This window comes from Numida meleagris, chromosome Z (assembly GCF_002078875.1).
Source record: "Numida meleagris isolate 19003 breed g44 Domestic line chromosome Z, NumMel1.0, whole genome shotgun sequence".
In the NCBI taxonomy this organism is placed as follows: Eukaryota; Metazoa; Chordata; class Aves; order Galliformes; family Numididae; genus Numida; species Numida meleagris.
In genome coordinates this window covers 74921265-74940796 of record NC_034438.1, presented here as the reverse complement: position 1 = coordinate 74940796, position 19532 = coordinate 74921265, and the positions used below count along the sequence as shown (strand labels likewise).

Below are 19532 nucleotides of genomic sequence, written 5' to 3'. Positions count from 1 at the left end.
TTTTCTTATCTCCTAGCTATTACCACAGGCATTCCTTGTTGTTTAAACTGAAATACAGTGTGGAAAGTGCGGTGAACACCATAAGAAAATTATTGACTGAATCCCCCAGTTATGGTACAACTTGTTAAAATGTCGTTGATTAAATGTTTTTCTATTGAAATATTCTTGTGAAACTGTTTGTTTGTTCCAACTCTACATGAGTAGTATAATGAGTATACATTTACTGTAGTAAATATTTGTGTAATTTGAATTTCTTTAGTTGGATATACGTATCTGAGCATCTAAGGTCAGAAGGGCTACACTCTAATACTAAATAATTTACAGCTATAAATTACAGTTGTTTGTATTCTTTCATTATTTTACAGTTTGTGTCTGGCATCCAAGGGGACCTATCTCTCTGGCAGTTTTGCTCACGTACTTCTGATCTTAGGAAATTTTGAAGACCGCAAAAGGGATTAGAGCTTTAGCATTTGTTTGAAAGTAATCTTACGTATTTTTCTTAACAACTTTATTGATAAAAACAACGACAAAAAGGTGACGTTAAAACTAGGATTTTACAACCCTTAACTTGTAAAACAGCATGCTGTCTCCTATGTATTATGTTCACAATTCCTGACTTTACTCCTTAAGGTTTATTTCCTCGATTGGTTCGTAACTATTCTAAAACTTGGTGCTATTTGGTAAATAAGGTTCTTCCAAATGAAATTGTATTACTTCTGGTGTTGTTCAGAAAGTTGCGGCTTTGCAACTTGACACCTAAAAAACCCTGCCCAGGAGGCACTGGCATGGCTTTGTGGCTTCAGAGATTTACATTAGTTTCCATGTTATTTATAGGGGATCGGGAAAACTCATTCAGCCATTGCAAGAAAGCTTTTCCAGGTTCTTCCATTTAGAACCACTGCAACAAAGATACTTTTCTCTTTTTTACACAATAGTACCTTATAAAGCTTTCACCTTTTCTGTTTTCCTGATGTCTTGACATGAGGAGAAAGTAAGTTTTCAATCAGGGAAGCTGTAAACTGAAATTGTTGAACCAACTTGGACCTCCTATGCCTCAGTGTTCTGCAGCAAGCTGGACAGCTAACAGAGATGTAGCACTGGGAGGTGTTTGTGGACGTGCTCCATCAGCATTTTCTTGCTCCTGTAAATTACTGTTGTCCTGTGTTCATAACTCTGTCCAAATTCTTGGCAGGAGGGAGGTTAAATGCACATCTTTGCTCATGTGCATCTGGGTACCCAAATCTTTTTATTTCTTGCTAACATACAAAGTGCTGTGTGAAAATCCATAAAAGTTAGAAGGGAAGTGGGTGAGAAAACCACGCGTTTAAAAGGCTGGTGCTTGGAAGGCAATGGATTCCCAGGATAAACAGCACATAGTGTGTAATAGCTTTGAGAAATGGGTTTCCATAAACTCTAAAATAACAGAATTCTTCTATGCAGTATAAGTGGTGTTGTAAAAATGTAAAGTTCATTAACAAGCTGTTTATTGTTTTATCCACTTGAATGTAATTTAGAGATTATATACTGTAATAGGATTTATAACATTATACATTTATAATCTCCGTGGTTTTACAAACACGTCAAGTACAGCTGGCAGAAACTGCCATTTGCCTTCAAAATAAAAGTGCTCTGACATAAAAAACAGGCAACACCTGCTTATCTAAAGAACTTTTGTTTGGTTCCACTGGTATTAATGGATTTAAAGAAATCTCTGTGAGCAGTATAGAATATAAGCCTAATGAATTCAGCATCTTACTTTCAAGGATAAGGTAGTCCTGGTTTAAGGGAAATTTGTATTAGATACTGAGGGTTAGGTATTTGTGTCTTCGTGTCAGCTAGCTTCTGTGCTTGGGGATATATTTTATAAAGGAACTTAGAAAGTACTCCATTAGGTAGGGAAAAGACTGTATTTCTCTTGAACTGGAGGAATTAAAATGTTCTACTCTTTTGCAGCATATGAAGCTCAAAACTACATGGTTTGGGCAGAGATAATTTCTCATTTGCAGTGTAGAGGTTTAGACAATGTGAGAAAACAGAAAACAGGAATTGAAAAGGGCAAATGAAGGGAGAGAGCACTGTAGGACAGTGCACTTTTAAATGTATATTAAAATGCTGGCCCAAGTCAAGCTAGCTTTCCTCAGTAGGAAATACTTTTAGCCATTATTTTTAGGCTCTGGCACTTTCTTAAAAAAAAAAAAAAAAAAAAAAAAAAGAAGGCGCTAGGCAGTATATCAGATTTTGATGTAACCTGACCCCCTTGATTTTGGTTGGATGCAAAGGGATGTGCTCTCTCCTGTCTTCCAGTCCTCAGCAGCTGCTCCGAGGTTGCCAACACAACTAGATGCTGTTGCCAGCCATTCCCTGCCCTTAGTAATTTTCTGCCCCACTTTGTGAGGAATCGCAGTAACCAACAGTTGTCAGAAGACACTGAGATGTGTCATCTGGTTGTTGTGTTGGACTGTCCTACTGGGTAAAAAATGAAAACCTTCTTAATTCTTCTAGTGATTGTTTTGTTCTTAGAAATTTTGATAAATGTGTTAGAGAAGGTGGATTTAAGAAAATATGCTGAGTTCAGCTAATTGCACTGGCTTTTGGTAGCGTACCACTGATGGAGGAGACCCGGGTGCTGGAAAAAATCTTATTTGCGTGTGAGGTTTTGAATCTGTTAGAAGTGGAGTGGTAATGTAGGAACATGACTTACATTCTGTCACTGCTGTATTCCTACAATTAAGCAGGCATAAGCCCTAAAAAGCTGTAATTTTTCACCGATCTTAAAACACGGTGCTACTTCTTACCCCACTTAACTCTAGGCTGAAAAGTGGTAGTGGTCTTCTGAAATGCAGGAATAGTTTTGGGAGAAGGATGAGGGTTAGGAATGGTTGTGTAGATGACAAGGTGTATCTTGTTAACTCCAAAACAAGGCTAAAATTATAATCCTAATATAGTAATTTTTAATTTATTAGAAACTAGGTAGCACTGATCCTAGTATCTCTGCCTATGGCAAGGGCATGTCGGTGCCTTTCACGAGAAAACAAGACTTGTTTGCTCAACTCAGCAGGTTTTGTTATGAAATGGTAAAAATTAATGAAATTAAATTGGTGGTAACTTCTCTTCCAAAGGAACTAATCTACAGTTTGTGAGCATTTGCATTTAGGCATCCATAAAATGCACTATTTACCCATCCGGAAATACATCCCTCCACCTATCAAAAGTAAAAGTCAAAAGCATTTCTGCACGAAAAGGGTTGATATGCAGTGCTAATACTTAAAATAACCGCAGAGGAACGTCTGCACGCTGAATCTCGCAGTGTTGGTGCCTTGGCTGCTTCCCGTTCCCTTTTACAGTAGCCTTCCACTAGCCGGTTTGAAATGGAGGCCAAGGCTCAAGTCTGCTTTGCGTTTGCAGTGCATTTAGAAAATGACCGCCTTTCATTCCTCCAGCACAGACCATTGTCAAGAGCTTACTGGGGTAGCCGGACCCCTGGAGCTATCGAGTATGACAGCTCCCTGTTTCTATAAGAAATGCTAGTTTCGCATTGATTTGCACAATAACTTTTCCTCCTCCTTCTCTGAGCCGTATGTTTCTCAAGCAGGTCTTTTCATCGCTAAGAAAGGTCAGATGGGCCGAGGCTAAGCTCCCCACACCAGAAAAAATTTACTCGGAGAAAGACATCCAGAAATAAAACAGGCATAGCAGTGCAGCTTCAACAAAGATATCCATTTGTCAATAGGTGTCACCCCCTAAACCTATCCAAAGGGCCGGTTCTTTCTTTCGTTTCTCCATATAGCTCTCCTGTATTTTTTTTTTTTTTTTTTACTCCTTTAACTTTTTAGCATTTGGGTAGTTCCTCAGAATGGATCTTTTCTTTGCATAAAATAAGCTTTGGGTGTTTATTTAGATGTCCACTGAAACTGTGTGAAGAACGGTAATTGTGTTGTACTCAAGAATTAATCCATTTAGTCATGGGAAGCACTACTTAGTGCTTTTTTTTTTTTGATGTGACTGGCAACTTTAAGGAATTAGAACTTAAATTTAGAATTTTAATTTTAATAATGATATCGATGACCTTTCTTTTATAGGCGTGAGAAAGCAAGCTTTCTCCATGTCCACTTGCTTATTTTCTGAAGAAATGTTGCTTTCACTAAAACCATAGAGACTGCTAAGCCAGCTTAGGGAATGTAACGTTTAAGCATATAATTGTCTACTTAGAGCCCCACGCTAGTGAAATAAAGTATGTATATATCTTGCTGTATCTATTGTACTTTCCCTTTCACTCACGTTAAAGCAGTCATGCTTGATTTTCTTTTTTCTTTTTTTTTTATCTCCCTGAATATTTCCAGGGTCTCACTGTATGGCGTTGCTGTCTGTGTTAGCAGCGCAGCAGGAAACCATTTGTTTACTGGCTGTTAAAACAGTTTCCAGAGAAATTTCAATGCGTCTTCATTCGTCCTTGGAGCGTCGGCGGGAGCAGCTGTGCTGAGCGCGGAGCCGAGGGCGGGCAGGTGGGGCCGGGAGCGGGGCCCTGGGAGCGGGCAGCGGCCGCGGCGCCGGGGCAGAGCGCAGCGCCCGGGGAGGTCGGAGCGCGGGAACGGGGCCGTGCAGGCGCTCCTCAGCCGCGCTGTGGTTCCGACAGGAGGTTCTGCTCTTCTGTGGCTTTCGTTCCCAAAAAGAAAAAAAAAAAAAAAAGAGAGAAAGAAAAGCGTCGTGATGAGTCTGTTGTCTGTGCCTGAAGGAACAAATAGGAGGAGTTTTAGGGGAAGCACTTGCGGAATTTGCTCAGTAGATTACCCTGTGTGAACCTGTAGGCCCATGGCTGTAGCGCATCGTGGAGCAGCTCAGCTCATCCAGCAGGGCCGGACCTAGCGCTGCTCTTGTGGAACCCAGGCTCTGCTCTTCGTGGGATGAGCGGGATGCCTTGTGCCGGGAAGGTGCCTGGCAGGAGGGTTGCAGAGGCTGAGTTACGTTGGTGGATCTTGCCCTTCCTGGCAGAACGGGCGGTGTGTGCTCTGTCACATACACCCTGGCACGCTGTACGCTTCTTGCTGACTTGCGTGACAACGTGCGCATTCGTTCCAGATAACCCAGAGACTTCTGAAGGCATTATTTAGGGCAGGCCAAGAAACGAAAGGAGGAAGTTGTAATTAACTGTATTTCCTTCACGTAAAATTGATACCCGCAGTTACCTGCCTTCCGTGGTCGTGATCTTTCATTTCCACTTTTATATTTAACGATCTTAAGAAAAGTTTTATACCGGTTGGAAATAGGTTGTAAATTGTAACACTGGAAGTGTTTGGAGCTGCTCAAATTGTAGCAGCTTCTGGATGCTGGAGTACAGGATGCTGAAAACGGAAGGCCGTCTTTTAAGTTCTGCCTGCTTTCCGTTCCGACTTCTAAAGCAGTGCACAAGTGGAACAAAATTGTTGAAAACATTCCAGTGAATGCATTTGTCAGCTGGTGTAAAGGTGACGTAGTCAGCAGTTTGCTTGCAACACCTCAGTCCCTCAGAAGGAGAAAGTTGAAATGCTTTTAAAATGAGCCTGCTGCAGCTAGCCTCGTGGAGTGAGAGCCGGGCCCTGCAGCGGGGTGTGCCAGCTGTGCTTCACCACGTGCACTTCTCACACGAGAACTTCAGTTTTTAGTATCTTCTTTCAAATGTCTCATCGTCATTGCAGCTGTGCAAAAGGAACACGGCCTTTTTTTGCCTTGTTAGAAGGTTAACACTCTGTTAAGCTCGGTGCGAAAACACCAACTGGCACGAGTGGGACAGGTAATAAAAGATAAAACACACAGGATGATTTTCTGTAGAAATACAATTATTTTCTTTTTATCGTCATTGAAGATTATTGTACGTATTAATATTCTTGGAGACAGAACCAGAATTTTAGGCATTTAAACTGTGAATGTAATAATGCTTTTAAATGTTACCATTATAGAAAACTGTAATTGGTGAATGCATTCAAACCTGTATGTGATACTTTTTGGTCATCTCGAGTGCTTGTAACTGCTGTTAAATGAGAACTTCAACAGGGATAATGAGATGAAGAGCAACTCCAAAATCACCTGTATGTGGAGAAATGATTATTTAAGAAGTCATTCCTTGTCTGTTTGGTACATAGGTGGCTTACAGTTAAACTGGTGTTTAAATGAAAGTGCTTCTTCAAGCTATGTTGTTAAGCTTTGTAACTTCATGCCACAAAATGCTTTTGTGCTTACTGTTTCATGAGCTGGTAAAACAATTGGAAGAACTCACAGGCAAAACAGCAACCAATCTGGGGGCTGCTGAAAGCATCCCCGTCTCAGTCGGAGGGAGCTGAAGGCAGTCAGGGCAGTCAGGAGGCATTTCAGTGCCTGCTTGCCCTACCTTAATGCTTCTGAGTACATACTAACTCTTGGCCACAGCTGGAGCTGAGAGTTGGCCAAAGGAGTTCTTGTTCCAAGTTGTGCAGCTACATTTGTGCCTAGTAAGCAGCGTGCAGGATGGCTCAGATTGGAAGGGACCTCAAAGGTCATCACAGAACCACAGAATGATATGTGAGAGGAAGTGGGTAGCACCAGCCCTTTGGAGGTAAAATAGAAAAACTGTAAACAAGTGGTATGATTTGCTGCTTTTTACTGTTATTCTGTGATTTGGCTCCGTTGTGTTGTGAAAAGAGATGGGCATACTTGGAATTTCTGAGGCTGCCGTCTTTATTCTAGAGGGCAGCTGTATTCAGCATACATTTGCAGGGTTCTGAACACACATTGTCAGTGAACTCCCTTCTCTTGTGTCTCGGGTGCTCTTTCTGACCCCTCCCTCGTGCCGGCACAATTGCTGTGGGATCAGGTAGTTGGCTGGATCTCCAGAGCTGATGCAGCTGAGAACTGGCCTGGCAGGGGGGGATGTTGGTTGCAGTAGCTGGATGGTCTGCTCTGAGGTAGCTGGCATTGTGCTGGGGCAGCTCAGACAGGAGCAAAGCCATCTGAGTTAACAGGGTTGTGTAATTCCAGCCATGTGGTCCCATTCTGGCTTGTGCTATGGCTGACCCATGTTTTCAGAAGTTTGCTTGAAAGAGAAGGTGATATTTCTTTTAGTGAGTCTTCGATTCTCCAGTACATTTGTGTTGAAGTCTTCCAAGAATGTTTATCCTATTAACCTGGTCGCTGTGCTTTATCTATTTCTCACTACTGGGATGTTTTCTGTTCCTGATGACTGTATTTAAGTTTGATGTTTGCAGTTTTTTCTACAAAACCCCTCTGCTTCTAAATCCAGAGGGCAAGAGATTTACGTCAGATCCAGAAATTTTTTTGAAGTTGACGTCCGAGTAGGTTGAGTAAAACGTGTTTGTGCAAGTGCCAGCGTGGTTCTTGGCTCCGGAGCTGCGTGAAGCCATGTCCCAGTGAATGCAAAGACTTTCTCAAGCATAAGCTGTGAACTGAGGAATGGCGTTTGGTCGCCCTATTGAGACCATTGTTGCCTACTAGCTACATCAGATCTTTTCTGTTTGTCTTTCATAAGAAATTTGTTAATGTTTCTTTTGCACGCTTCTCCGTGAATTGATTTAAATGGGATTTGCGCAGCAGTAACTGTAAGGCCTGCCAGTTAGTCTCAGCGATCTAATGAATCCCGGGTTCAGTGACAAAGCAGCTGTGGGGACTCATGGTGAAAATACAAGCTTGTCAGTCAGCCTAGTCGTATTTTCAGGACAACTAGTGGAACTTGTGCTTTGGGTGGGAAAAGGGCAGACCTGGTACTCTTGACGTGTACCTGTAACGTCTAAATTTGGAGCTTATTGTAGAAAACAAATGTTTGAGATAAGGCTTCTAATTATTTGGGGGTGATTTGAAGGTTTGGCATGGATTTAGAAATGGATTTAGAAATGCTGAGTATCCAGCACTAAAGCAGCACGGCTTCTTCAGTGAAGACCTGCTCGCTGTTTAATGCCGTCCAATAAAATATCTTATTTGGAAGTACCTGCTCTCTACTTGAGAAACGCATAGGATGCTTTTAGGCTTTATTGCAAATGCTGTGTATTTAATTCTTTTTCACTCTTTTGGCATGTCCCCTACTTCAGCTGATTTCTTTTGATGACTTCACCCTTCTGTTTCCTTGTACTCAATACAAAAAACTGTAGACCATTTTAGCGAGCGTTGGGAAAATGGCTTCAGGTTCAGTAAGAGGAACTTTTGACCCAAATTTGAAGATGTCTCGGAATCGCAAAAGCTTGAAGTTTTCTCCAACTGGGATTTACTCTTTACTCATAGGTTAGATTATCCCCAGCACTCCAGTGATTGTAACACCTAGGCTAAGTGCTGTTCACCTGCTGTGAAAAATAGATGTACGGAGGTTCTTTGCTTTCTCTAACCGCCCCAAAATGTCTTTGGCCTACGTCTTGTTTTAAGTGATGGTGCTGGAAAACAAGCTATGTACTTCTGCATAAAAGCAGAGTGAACTCAAGAGAGGGGCACCAAATAAGGTAATACATTCTGTAGGAACCACAGCAGCAATGCAGTGAGGAACGCCTTGTCACAAAACTGAAGAGTAATTTTTTAAAATCCAGCTTTAAAAGTCTAAGAAATCACCGAGACTTCTGCATTTTGAAGCACCTGTTTGGAAAGACATGCCAAGAAATCACACCAGTTTTTTTCCCTTTCTCCTGCTGGTTGTTTTGACATCATTAATATTTCCTTATAACAATAATTTAATGATTTTAAGAACCTTTATTGATTGCTTTTACGTTGTTCCCTGTTGATTCTCTTAGCAGAATCACCAAAAAAAAAAAAAAAAAAGATGCAGCTGCAGCAGAAAATAAGCAAAGTGAGGAGGAAAAAAGTGTCTAGAGCAGAAATTGCCAAAAATCTCTGGGCAAGGATCCTTTCTGCTGCCAGGCCAGCACAGCAGAGGGCATTCTGTGTGTTTGTTTCATTTATTTGTCTGTAGGCTTGAATTTGGAACAAGTGCAAGTGACTTAGCAGTTCCCTCATTTCCTGATAATGCCTAGAAAAAAAATCACGATAGGATTCTAATGCGTTTGAAGTTAAATGCCTCTGACAAGTGCTTTCGATTCTTCACCTGTAGGGAAAACTGTAGATGTTTAGACTGCCTAAACCTATAGCTCCTCTTACAGGTCGTCTTACTTATTTTAGAAATTTGAAAGTTTTGCTTCTTAATGAGTGCCAATAGGAGAGCGTGTCGAAAACTTTGATCCTTCCTACCGTGTCCTGTTTTTTATTAAGCCTTTATACCAAGCTCGTTCACCCGAACTCCATGGGACTTAGAGGGGTTCCTCTTAGCCAGAGAGCTGCCGTCAACATGCATTGACACTTTACTTTTGAGAAGGGAGGTCATGCTGTTATTTATTCTTCCTTTTTTTTTTTTTTTTTTTTTTGGAAGGCGGCAAATTGTAATTGAAACCAAGTTGCAGCAACTTGTTAAACACTTCAGGACCAGCACTCGTTTTTATCCAACACCGATATTTAGAATGCAGCTGCAGCAGATAAACGGAAGGCCCCAGATGGTGGCTGTCTAATCCTCATGAGAATTCATGTCCTAGAGGCAGCTCTTATCTCTCCAGACCTGACATTGTCTGCAAGTCTACTATAACGGGGAATAATATAAACATGCTATGCATGAGTTTCACTTCCTTGAATAACACAAAGACACAGGAAGTTCAGCTAAATGTTACAAGAATAGAGTTCACATTACCGAAAGTCTGGTTATTTATGTTACACTAATGGGTAGCCAGCAGTTTGGGGGATACAGAGTATACTCCAAACACCACATTGATTGTAGTTTGTTGCTCAGAATTGTGGCATATAGATCTGTTTGAAGAACATATTTGCATTTGTTTTCTATCTGCTGCTAGTCACAATTAGGACTTCACTATAACTTTTCACTTTCCGTGCTGATGCACAAAAGTCGTGGTAAAAATGTTCCAATTATTCAGTTTTCCTGGTAGAAATATATCATGGGTTTCGTCATGAAAAATACCAGAGGCGGCCAGGTTCCTAATGTTTCTTTCTGGTGCTATGTGAGAGTCGTTCCTTGCCTGATATAATGACTTCTGTCCAGTGCTCCAGGCAAAAAAGTGAACATCTCAGATGTTCGCTCAGGTGAAAAGGAGAACATCTCAGGTGGTTCTGCCAAAACTTACAGCTAAGTCTCTATAACGCTGCAAATGAAATGCTAAGTGTGAAGTCGTCTGCCTTTTTAAAAAAAAGAGCGAGCACAAATCGCTAGGCTTTTCATTCACAAAAGAAACTGAAATTTCAACTCTTTTTACCATTTGAAACAAGGACAGAAATTATTAAACAAACTGTTATTGACAGGTTTGGTCTAGGTTAGGTCCAGCTGCACCCGGAAGAGAGAATAGGTGCTTTTTTTATATTTTAACCAGCTGTGTCACAGACAGGAGGGTGATGGTGATCAAGTATGTGTGTTGAAAATTGCATTAGTCAGATTTACTTCAGTTGAAACTGTTTAACGAGGAGCTGTTTATTCTGTCCCTCTAGTTTAATTATGGCAGAAATACTACGCTGTTACAGAGCCTTACAGAAGAGCACTGTTGCTGCTCTTACTGAGCCACACTGGTAAGCTCTTATAGATTGGTTTTACTGCTATGTAAGTTGTAATTAAATATAACTAAACCACAATTAATAAACTTAAAGCTGTGTCCTGAAGCTGACATTAAACTGTGTTTTAACTCACTGCAAGCAGTATTGCTGTCTTTCTAGCAGAGCCGTCATCTTCCTGCTAAACCAGGTAGTGCTGAAGTTGGCACATCCACTGGAGCTGTTTCCAGGTGTGCTGACTCAACCTTGCAGCACTGGATGGGATGTTCGTCTGAGCTATTCCAGGTTGAACAGGAATGCTGCCAGACTGTTACAGTACTTTCCTTCATATTTTGCCAGTATGGGTGAAAAATTGTCCTGAAGTCGATTACGGTTGTACAGTTTGTTTATCAATGATTCGAGTTCCTCGATAATTAGTGTTGTTTGTAATGCCTGCTGGTTTCCTGGGTGCACACTGCTGCATTGTAATGGCTGTAAGAGCAAAATGGAATGGTAACATCTCAAGAGGTGGACATACAAGAGAAAAGATGTTGGAGATGAATGCGCGCAGTTGAAAATGGAAATGGAGTTGGAAGGCGCGCTGTACGCTTCCTGAAGGTGGCATTTTTGTGTAACAACATTCAAAACCGAGAAAGGTAAATGAAGTTAGTTTAGTTAGGAGCACAGGCATCAAAGAATTTATACAATTTTATTATGGAAAGTGAGCCAGGTATAGCGAGGGTTTATTCCCGATGTAACCTTAGAAAATAGTTCGCAGTAGGGACGAACTTCCCTATTTACACTTGATAGATTTCTCTGTGTTCTCTTTAATTTTAACAGCATTGATATTCCGTTTGCTTTATGAAACCCTTTATTACAAACAGTTATGAATATGAACATCTCATTTGACTGCTGATGAACAGAGGGGAAAATCTAAATTAAAACTTTAAATACCACTATTTAATTACCCAAATGGCTTTGACTGTGTTAAAGAGTGCCTGGGATTATTCTGTTTTTCAATTTGTTTTAATGCTTCCTTGGTAAAAGCTGATGGATTCCCAGGCCCATTGCTGTCACTGATGAACTATATAAAGATAAATGACATTATGGTAAATTCCACTTAATGACACATTTTTAATTTTCAGAACACAGACATTTTCTGGCTAGTGAATGAAGGCTAATTACCTCAAGATCAGAACGAAATAACTCCTCATTTTGAAAGATAATAGAAAAGAAATGTTGCAGATTAATGATGCTATTTATCTTTAAAAGAAAAAAATATCTATCTTTATCCTGATAGTGCTGTTCCCTGAGGTACATGGTTATAAAATGAATCTGAAGTCGCAACTTAATAGGTTATTAAAATTATTTGAGTGCGGGCTCCTCTGGTTCAGCCTTTCCATAAATTTAAATTGAAGGTCTGCTGTATTTCTAAAGAAAGCAGCTTGTTTACGAGACCATGGGGAGAAGATAGGTTACTAACAAAAGACGCAGTTAACCTCATTCTGCATCTCCTTTTATTTCTTAAGCCTGAATGGAATAGATATGTTTCAGAAATCGTTGAGATAAAAGTTTTAAATGTCTGAATTATCTTACGCTTCTGTCTTTTCCTTGCAGCATATGTCATTGTTGGAAGAGTAAATAGGAATAAACAACATGAAGGTAAATTTGCCTTGGGGACATGGCAGTAAATAGCTCCAACTATTTCCTGGAATCAGCTGTTCTAACTGATATTCTATTACTGCTTGCAGAGAGGGTCCTAGCAGTACAGTTTCATGTTCAGAAAGCATGGGTAGAAGAACATGATGAGTGCTATTGTGAGTACTCTTTGTGCATGCGCCCGCTTGAGTCATCCTGCTCAGTTTGTTGTTACTCACAGCTCAGAACTCTGATTGCCATTTTTTCTGCTGCAGTCAAGTTACAAGTGTGCTATGAAGACAAATTCCTGTCAGGCACTGTTCTTCCGCAAATAACTCAATTTTTGAAATGTGAAAATGCAATTAAAAAAAAAATTTAATCCATGAAAATATCTTTCATGTAAAGTTGTTACCTAATCCTGAGAATCTGGGTTCTTGCTTGTATACTGATAACCACATCACCTGAAAGTGCTGTGTTCGAAGCAGCATTCCTTCTTACACCATCCCTATATAGTTTTCAGACTGCCACTGCAGTTCTGTCAGATCAGCTTTGCTGTTGACTAGGAAAGTTTCTATTGAGTAGGAAGGTGACATGGGTGTCCTCAGCTGGCCCAGGTCAGATGAGAGGTTTCTTGAGCTTTTCAAAGCCTGTGGAACCCAGAGGTAAAGGGAGACCCTGTTCGCTATGTTGAAATATTGTGGGCTGGCAGAACTTTGTTTCGAATTACTATTTCCATTCCAGCAGGAGGGTTCATTGCTGTTTTCTCCCTGCTGAACTGGTGCGATTTTGCTGGCAGCACTCTTCAGAAGAGTCTGGGTGCTGCTGACACTGCCCCATGGGCTGCTGAGGGCAGTGGGGCTGAATGTTTCCCTCTCATGTTTGATCTCCTTGGCTGCAGCCCAAAGCGACCTGAATCTGTATTGCTTTCCTCATGTCCCCTCCTTGTACATCCTCTGCTGTGTCTGGGCAGGCAAAGCAGCTGTGTGTTTTACGTACACTCTGTATTTCAGTGAGTCCTTTCCGTTATGGCAGCTCCCATGCTTCCCATCCCTCCCATCACACCAGCTGGCTCAGTCCTGCGGTCCGTGCTGTGACAGGCGCTGTGCTCGCCCGGGGCCCTGTGCTGGACTCCACCGCACACCCCAGGCCTCCATTTGCCCCCAGTGGCTCCCTTCGTAGACGAGCTGTGGCTGTGATTGTGGCCCTTCTGCTGGCCTTAAGCCTGGCATCTTTTAGTTCAGTTTCACTTCATCTCTCTGTCAGCTGTTCAGACAAAAGCGGTGCTGACTTCTGCACCGTTGGCGCTGGGCTTGCTCGCAGCCCATCCGCAGTGCCTGCCGGGCTCGACCGTTGCAGTCCCCAGGGCTCATGCCCTCGGCAGAGGCAGGCCCAGCAGGCCTGTAACACCGGCACCCGGCGCTCCCCGCCTCCTCCCTGCCCTTACCACCTTCTTCCTTCCTCTTTCCAAACCTGTCCCCTTAGGACTGACAGACGTGTTTCTGCAAGCTGCCACCCTCTTGGTCCAGTAATACCAGTTACTGCATGGTGAAATTAAGAAAAAATTGTCTTGGTGTCAGATGATAAATGTTTGTGGTGCCTAATATGGTTCTGGCATTTGGTACGATGGAACAAAGTGGCTTGCATTTGGGTTTAAGCACAGAACGTTAACGGTTCAATCCCCAGTTAGGTCACTTGCTCATAAAATCCATTTTTTGGGGGGAGGTGACAGTAAGAAAAGGCAATTCTAGCTCCTCTGTGTTTTGCACTATCTTCCATAGTTCTGAACACTGTTATTTCTGCACAACTTTGCTCTCTTGCCTATAGCTTTCCTTTTTTTGAGTTGTCCATCTGCAGGTGCTGGTGATCCACGATCTCGTCTTTACTCTTGTTTCTAGCCAAAAAAGCCTGCTTTGTTATCAGCAAGAAAGACAAAACCACAAGGAGAGCTTATCATACGCAAGTAATATGTAGTGCCAGAGCAAAGAAGCAAACACCAACCAGTCTTATCTGAACTGCGCTTTTTAAAAAGCTATCTCTAAAAAGATGTTTTTTTAAAAGATGTCTTGATTAAACCGGTTTTAGTGCTTTTAGTTTAGAATGCTACTCTGGATATTTGTAGCAGTGGGTAAATCAGCAGTTTGTGTACTATTATTTTCTGAAAATCACTGATCTGTTCCAGAAGGTGTAAAGTGAGCACATTTTCTTCCCCGAAGGATTACTTTTGGAGTTTGCTTCTGCCAAGGGTGCGGCGGCCAAATCTCCTCCCGGTTGTCTGGAAGTCAGCCAGCCCTCAGCGTGCTCAGCCCGATCCCCGAGCTTGCGCCAGGCGCAGGCTGGATCTTGGGCAGGATCTTCCGAGGAGACAGCTCCCGCTCTGCGCCCGGGGTGCTGTCCTGCGCTGGTCGTCGGGATGTGAGCTCTGCCAGAAGGAGCAGCAGGACATGCCGCCAAGCACAGGCTGGAGAGCCGTGTTCTGGTTTCTCACTGAAAACCAGGCATTTTTCACAAAAACAGGTTTTGCGTCTCTGCATCAACGCAGAATTTTTAGGCGTGCTTCCGTTGGTAACTTCACTTGCACTTTTGTGTTTCTCTCAGAAGTTCAGGACATACGTAAGGAGGGGTCACCGGGAAAAGCAATTACTGTAAGAAAAGTTTTGATTTTCAAAATGTTAGGGCTTCACTACTTGCATGTCTCATTTTTTCTGAAGTATTTTGAAAACCAGACACCCTACATACAGAGTCTGGCTTGTCTTGGGGAATTATCCACGTTCATGTTGCTTTGTCATCTTACTGTGTGGAGAACTGTGGCTTCTTACGCTGCCCTCAGTTTCCTATTTTCACTGAAATAAATTTTGTCGGTCAGCTTGCTCCTTGCTTGAGAAGTGACCGTGATGTTGTGCTGGTGTGAGGGAGTATGCTCAGCATTTCTTCAGTAAGAGTTGTGAGGAGGATTTTGCACTTAACAGATAAGGCAAAACTGACTGCTCCTAACCAGGACCGGGATTTGTTCTTACTTTCTTGTACTTACTTGTTCTCCCTTTCTTCAATTTAAGTTTTCTGAGGTTTAGAATAATGAGGGTAGCCTTGAGAAGGAACTTCTTGTAGACAGATGGTAATATCAAAACGGTATGTATTTAATTATGTAATTACGATGTTATTCATACGAAAAGCAAATGATGTATATTACTTGTTTTCATAAATAGTACAATGTCTTTTGATAAAGTTGTTAGAGTTTTTCTTGATTTTATCGTAGTAGTGCACAGAATCAGAGATGCACGCATCTACATTTTGCCTGCACTTCTGTGCGCTTTCCAGCTCCAGAACCTACAATTTATATTTCTAGGCTGTGTGGCTTTGAGATTTTATTGGACGATTCCTAATGCAGTCAAGGGGATCTTAAATAAATAAATAAAGCCATTTACATGATGTTATCCATAGACACAAATCTTAAAAATAGCTGACTTCTGTGGCTGTTGTGGCTCATGTCTAGCATTAATGTATAAATTCTTCCAATTGTACTAATGGAATTCTAGTCCCAGCCAGCGCATTTTACAGCCCTGTGGCAAAAAGCAATGTCTGAAACTAGTGATGTCTCTAAGAAGTTCTTTCACGTCCAAGCAAAAATGTGCTCAGCAAAAAGAAATGTAAATTTACGGAAAATCTCCAATTTCCTATTCTATGCAAAGCTTTGATTTTTTGCTGACTCAGGCAGTAGGGTTGACATTGGAGCTTCTCATTTTGTCTGAAATAATCACTTTTTACTTTGGAACAGTCTTTCATTTTTTGCAGCACTATCTTCTGAAACAGTCCACTTTGTATGTATGAATCTGTTTTTCTCCAGATAACACAGAAAGTAAAACTATTAGAAACAGGTTCCCATCTATTACTTTCTTGAGAGAAATACTGATTTTCAGTGGTGCCCATTTGGGGACTTTACCGATGGTTTTTTTTTTTACCTTTCAAAAAAGACAAAAAGAGGAAGAAGGAAATATATCTGTAGTCTAAATTGACTATGCCAAATAAAACATTAAATTTCAAAAGAAAATGTAGAAGGAATATAGTTAATGTTAATAAAGCTGTCAGTGAAAACCCAATTTCTGCGAAAATTCTGCCTGAGCTATTGCACAACCCATAGAAAGGCACTTGATAAAGTGGTATCTGGAAACAGTCATAAACTTTCCTACTGGTTAATAGCGCAGTTATTTGTTCCTTTATACCTCATCTAGTTAAGATGTAAGACATGGCAGCTGTGCTTCGTGTTGCAGCGTATAATTCAGGGGTCAAAATTTGGTGTAGTATAAATTGTTTTTAGGAGGGTTGGTGTAGCCGGGTGCCTGTTCTGGAGTCAAGTGTTACTGGAGAACAGTGCAGGGCTGATCCTGCCAGTGTGCAGTGGTGGCTGGTAAAATTCTGGCCCCACTGAACAGAGATTATTAACTAGTTTATTTAAAAGAGAGATTCCCATATTACAAGTGTGCAGTCAGAATATTGTGAATGAATCATTTTCGGTTTCTGCCTACAACTCTACGGTGTGCTTTGTTCTGTCATCTCATGCCAGCTCCACACTGCAGCAGAGCTTTCTGTCGCAATGTTTTGAGAATGACTGCATGGAAAACTCCATGCTGTAGTTCAGCTCTACTTGCCACCCATGTGTGACTGTGGTGGAAACACACCTTTTTTGGCTGTTGGTTTCGGCAGCTGTCAGGGCTGATGTGACGCTACTTCTACCCTTACCACCCCAGGAGGAGTTAGATGCTGTAAATTCTTTGCTGCGTAGTTTCTTCCTGATGCGATTTCAGTTGCAGTAGGCTTGAATGCTGATCTTTGCCAGAGCTGGAAGAAACCTCTGGTGGCAGCCACATTGTTCTGTATGCCTGGACCAACCCAAGCTGCAAGTCTTTGTAATGTTGTCTTTTGCTTTAAAGGTAGCATGTGCACCAAAATGTGATACAGATAGTCTGGGTTAAAGACGCAGCATAAGAGCGTTTTGGACACAGTGAAACCTGGAGAGTAGTCACTTGCTAAGTAAGATATGACAGTAGTGCTGGAATTGGGAGAAACACATTACCTGAGAGGGATCAGATAGAACCAGTCCCAAGGGCACTGAGAAGAACAGGGCTTACACCATGATGCTTCCTAAAACGCAGCTAGGTTGTGCATTTCTGATGTGCCATGAAGGAAGTTTCTTCAGGTTCTCAGCTGGAAGGGTAATGGGTATAACTTCACAGCTTTGGGAACATGAACAGTTTTACAGAAAATAAAGTTGTTAAGATGCAGAGTGAAAAATCATAATGCTGGTATACGGTTCTGATGCAGTCCTCTATAGTATGCTAGAGGGTAGATTTCCCCTATTTTTGAATTTTCGTGCGGTCGGTTGGATGTGCTTTCCTAGTCTTATTACTGCTGCTTTGGGGCTGATAAATGCAATGTGTTCCCAGACCCCACTTTTTTTTTTCCCTTAACGTTTATTCTGTATTTGGATTTATGGCGTTGTATGTTGTTTTCTCTTTTCTGATCACTGCTACTTTCTCAGTATCGTTCTATCTGGAAATAGAATCTGTAATCATCCCTTACGTTGCTTCACTCTACGGAAATCCCTTCTGTATTTGGCTTTGGGCTCTTCAGTAGAGATACCTTAGGTTCTGTGGCATTTTCTGTCTTTTCTTTCATGAGAGTCAGGTAATAATTACTGCCAAGCAGCTTGGGTCAGTGTTCTTGGCGATCGCTTGGAGGACACTCAGGTGCTGACTGCAGGTATTACGCTTAGAGTCCATGTTACATTGGGATACCCTCTTGCTATTGCAAGTCTTTTTGAGCCAAAGGTTTAGCAATGTGTCCAATTACAACTGTTTATTCTTTTTCACAATCTTTGTGGTTGTGAAAATGCTCTATACGTTTGAAAGGCAGATAGCTTGTTACGGTAGCTGTGGAAGCAATCATGTCTTCCATGGTACGCAGTTAAGTTTTCCTCTAGCAAACAGTGTTTGTGTCATTTGTAGTTTACACCATTGCCTTTAAAGTTAGCTTCGACGGCTGAAGTAAAGATACTTTACGAAAACCTTCTGCAGAAAGCAGCCTTTCTTTAAAAAACGTGTTAAGTATTATTATTGTGTCGTTCCCCCCTCCCCCGTCCACAAAATTCAGTTCAGTAAACCTTAAGTAGCAAATGATATATCTACCATTCTTGTCAATGTCACGGCCTTGTGTCACGATGCCGAAAGGTATCTCCTCAAATTATTGTTGCTCAGTAGTTGTTTCTTTCAGAGCAGGCCTGTTGTATAGCTATTTGTTGAACTGTGTACCTACTGAATTAGTCAAAGACCTGGCTAAAACTATTTTTTTCTTTTCCACTTTACCCCTCCCCCAGACTTGCTTTTGTTATGTATTGGCTTGCTAATCCTTGTGTTGAGCAGTATCAGACATCACCTTTCTTGGGGGCACTTAGTCCACTCTTCCGCTTTCTTTGTCGAAGGGCTCCCTTAATAGGAGAAGTCAACAGGGAGGACAAAAGGGATTGAAAGTTGTATTTAATCGGGGTCAGAGAGGTGGTGTTCAGAGTGACGGGCCCACAGGCAGGCTGGCCTTTTATGCTTTCCGACGCAGATGGTCCCAAAGCATTCAGCTAAGTGAAGAGAAAGCTGCCCAGTGAAAGCTATTGTAGGGCAGCATCGTTACAGTTGAGAAGGGTTGCCAAGGGTAACTGGAGAGTATCACCAGCATCCTGTGATCACTAGTCTGTGCCATTGAAAACCTTAGACTGAGGATTGCTTTGGGTTCCTTAGCATCCCGACGCTCGTGCGTAAGCAGTAATATCTTCTGCTTCCATTTAAAAAATTAATATCATTATTTTTACTTTGAGGCACATAAACTGTAGAATCATTTGCATTTCTTAATTTCAGAATAGCCACCTTCTGCAAAACGTACGACTACTTGATTTAGAACATATTGCTTTTCTTCCCCTAGGGAACAGTCTAATAATATTTGGACTTATTAAGATAACACTGTGTTTACAGAAACTTAATTTTTTAAAATTTGTCTGAGTGCAAGAATAACTGAATTCAAGAAGGGAAGAGAAAAAAGGAGGTTCTATTATTTGACACGGATAAAGCCTGCAGTCATGTGCAAAAGCTTTGGAAACTGTGCCCAAAATAACCCAGGGGATTACTTCAGTACCTTCTTTTGTCAAAACAAATAGTACATTGCAGCAGGTAAAATGCGTTCCTGACAAAATAGTTGAATGCTTTTTTGTTAAACTGGAACCCTGCTGGTTTTTTTTTGTTGAAGCCGTAGATGTTCAAAATGATAACTGTACCATAAGTCTTGCGTGAAACCCCATTTGAAAGTGTAAGTACGTGTGTAAACCTTCA

At 41.5% G+C, this 19532-nt stretch overlaps 1 protein-coding gene across 9 annotated transcripts in view; it reads left to right on the top strand.

Annotated features, from left to right (window-relative positions):
* ZCCHC7 (zinc finger CCHC-type containing 7) overlaps window positions 1–19532 on the top strand; it is a 110011-nt gene that overhangs the window by 38179 nt on the left and 52300 nt on the right. For 8 of the 9 annotated variants that reach the window (XM_021379966.1, XM_021379969.1, XM_021379961.1 and 5 more), the window contains exon 4: window positions 12145–12189. The exons of the other annotated variant lie outside the window; for it this stretch is intronic. In XM_021379966.1, the coding sequence (XP_021235641.1) occupies window positions 12145–12189 (45 nt within the window). The remainder of the gene's footprint in view (window positions 1–12144; window positions 12190–19532) is intronic. 9 annotated transcript variants of the gene reach the window in all.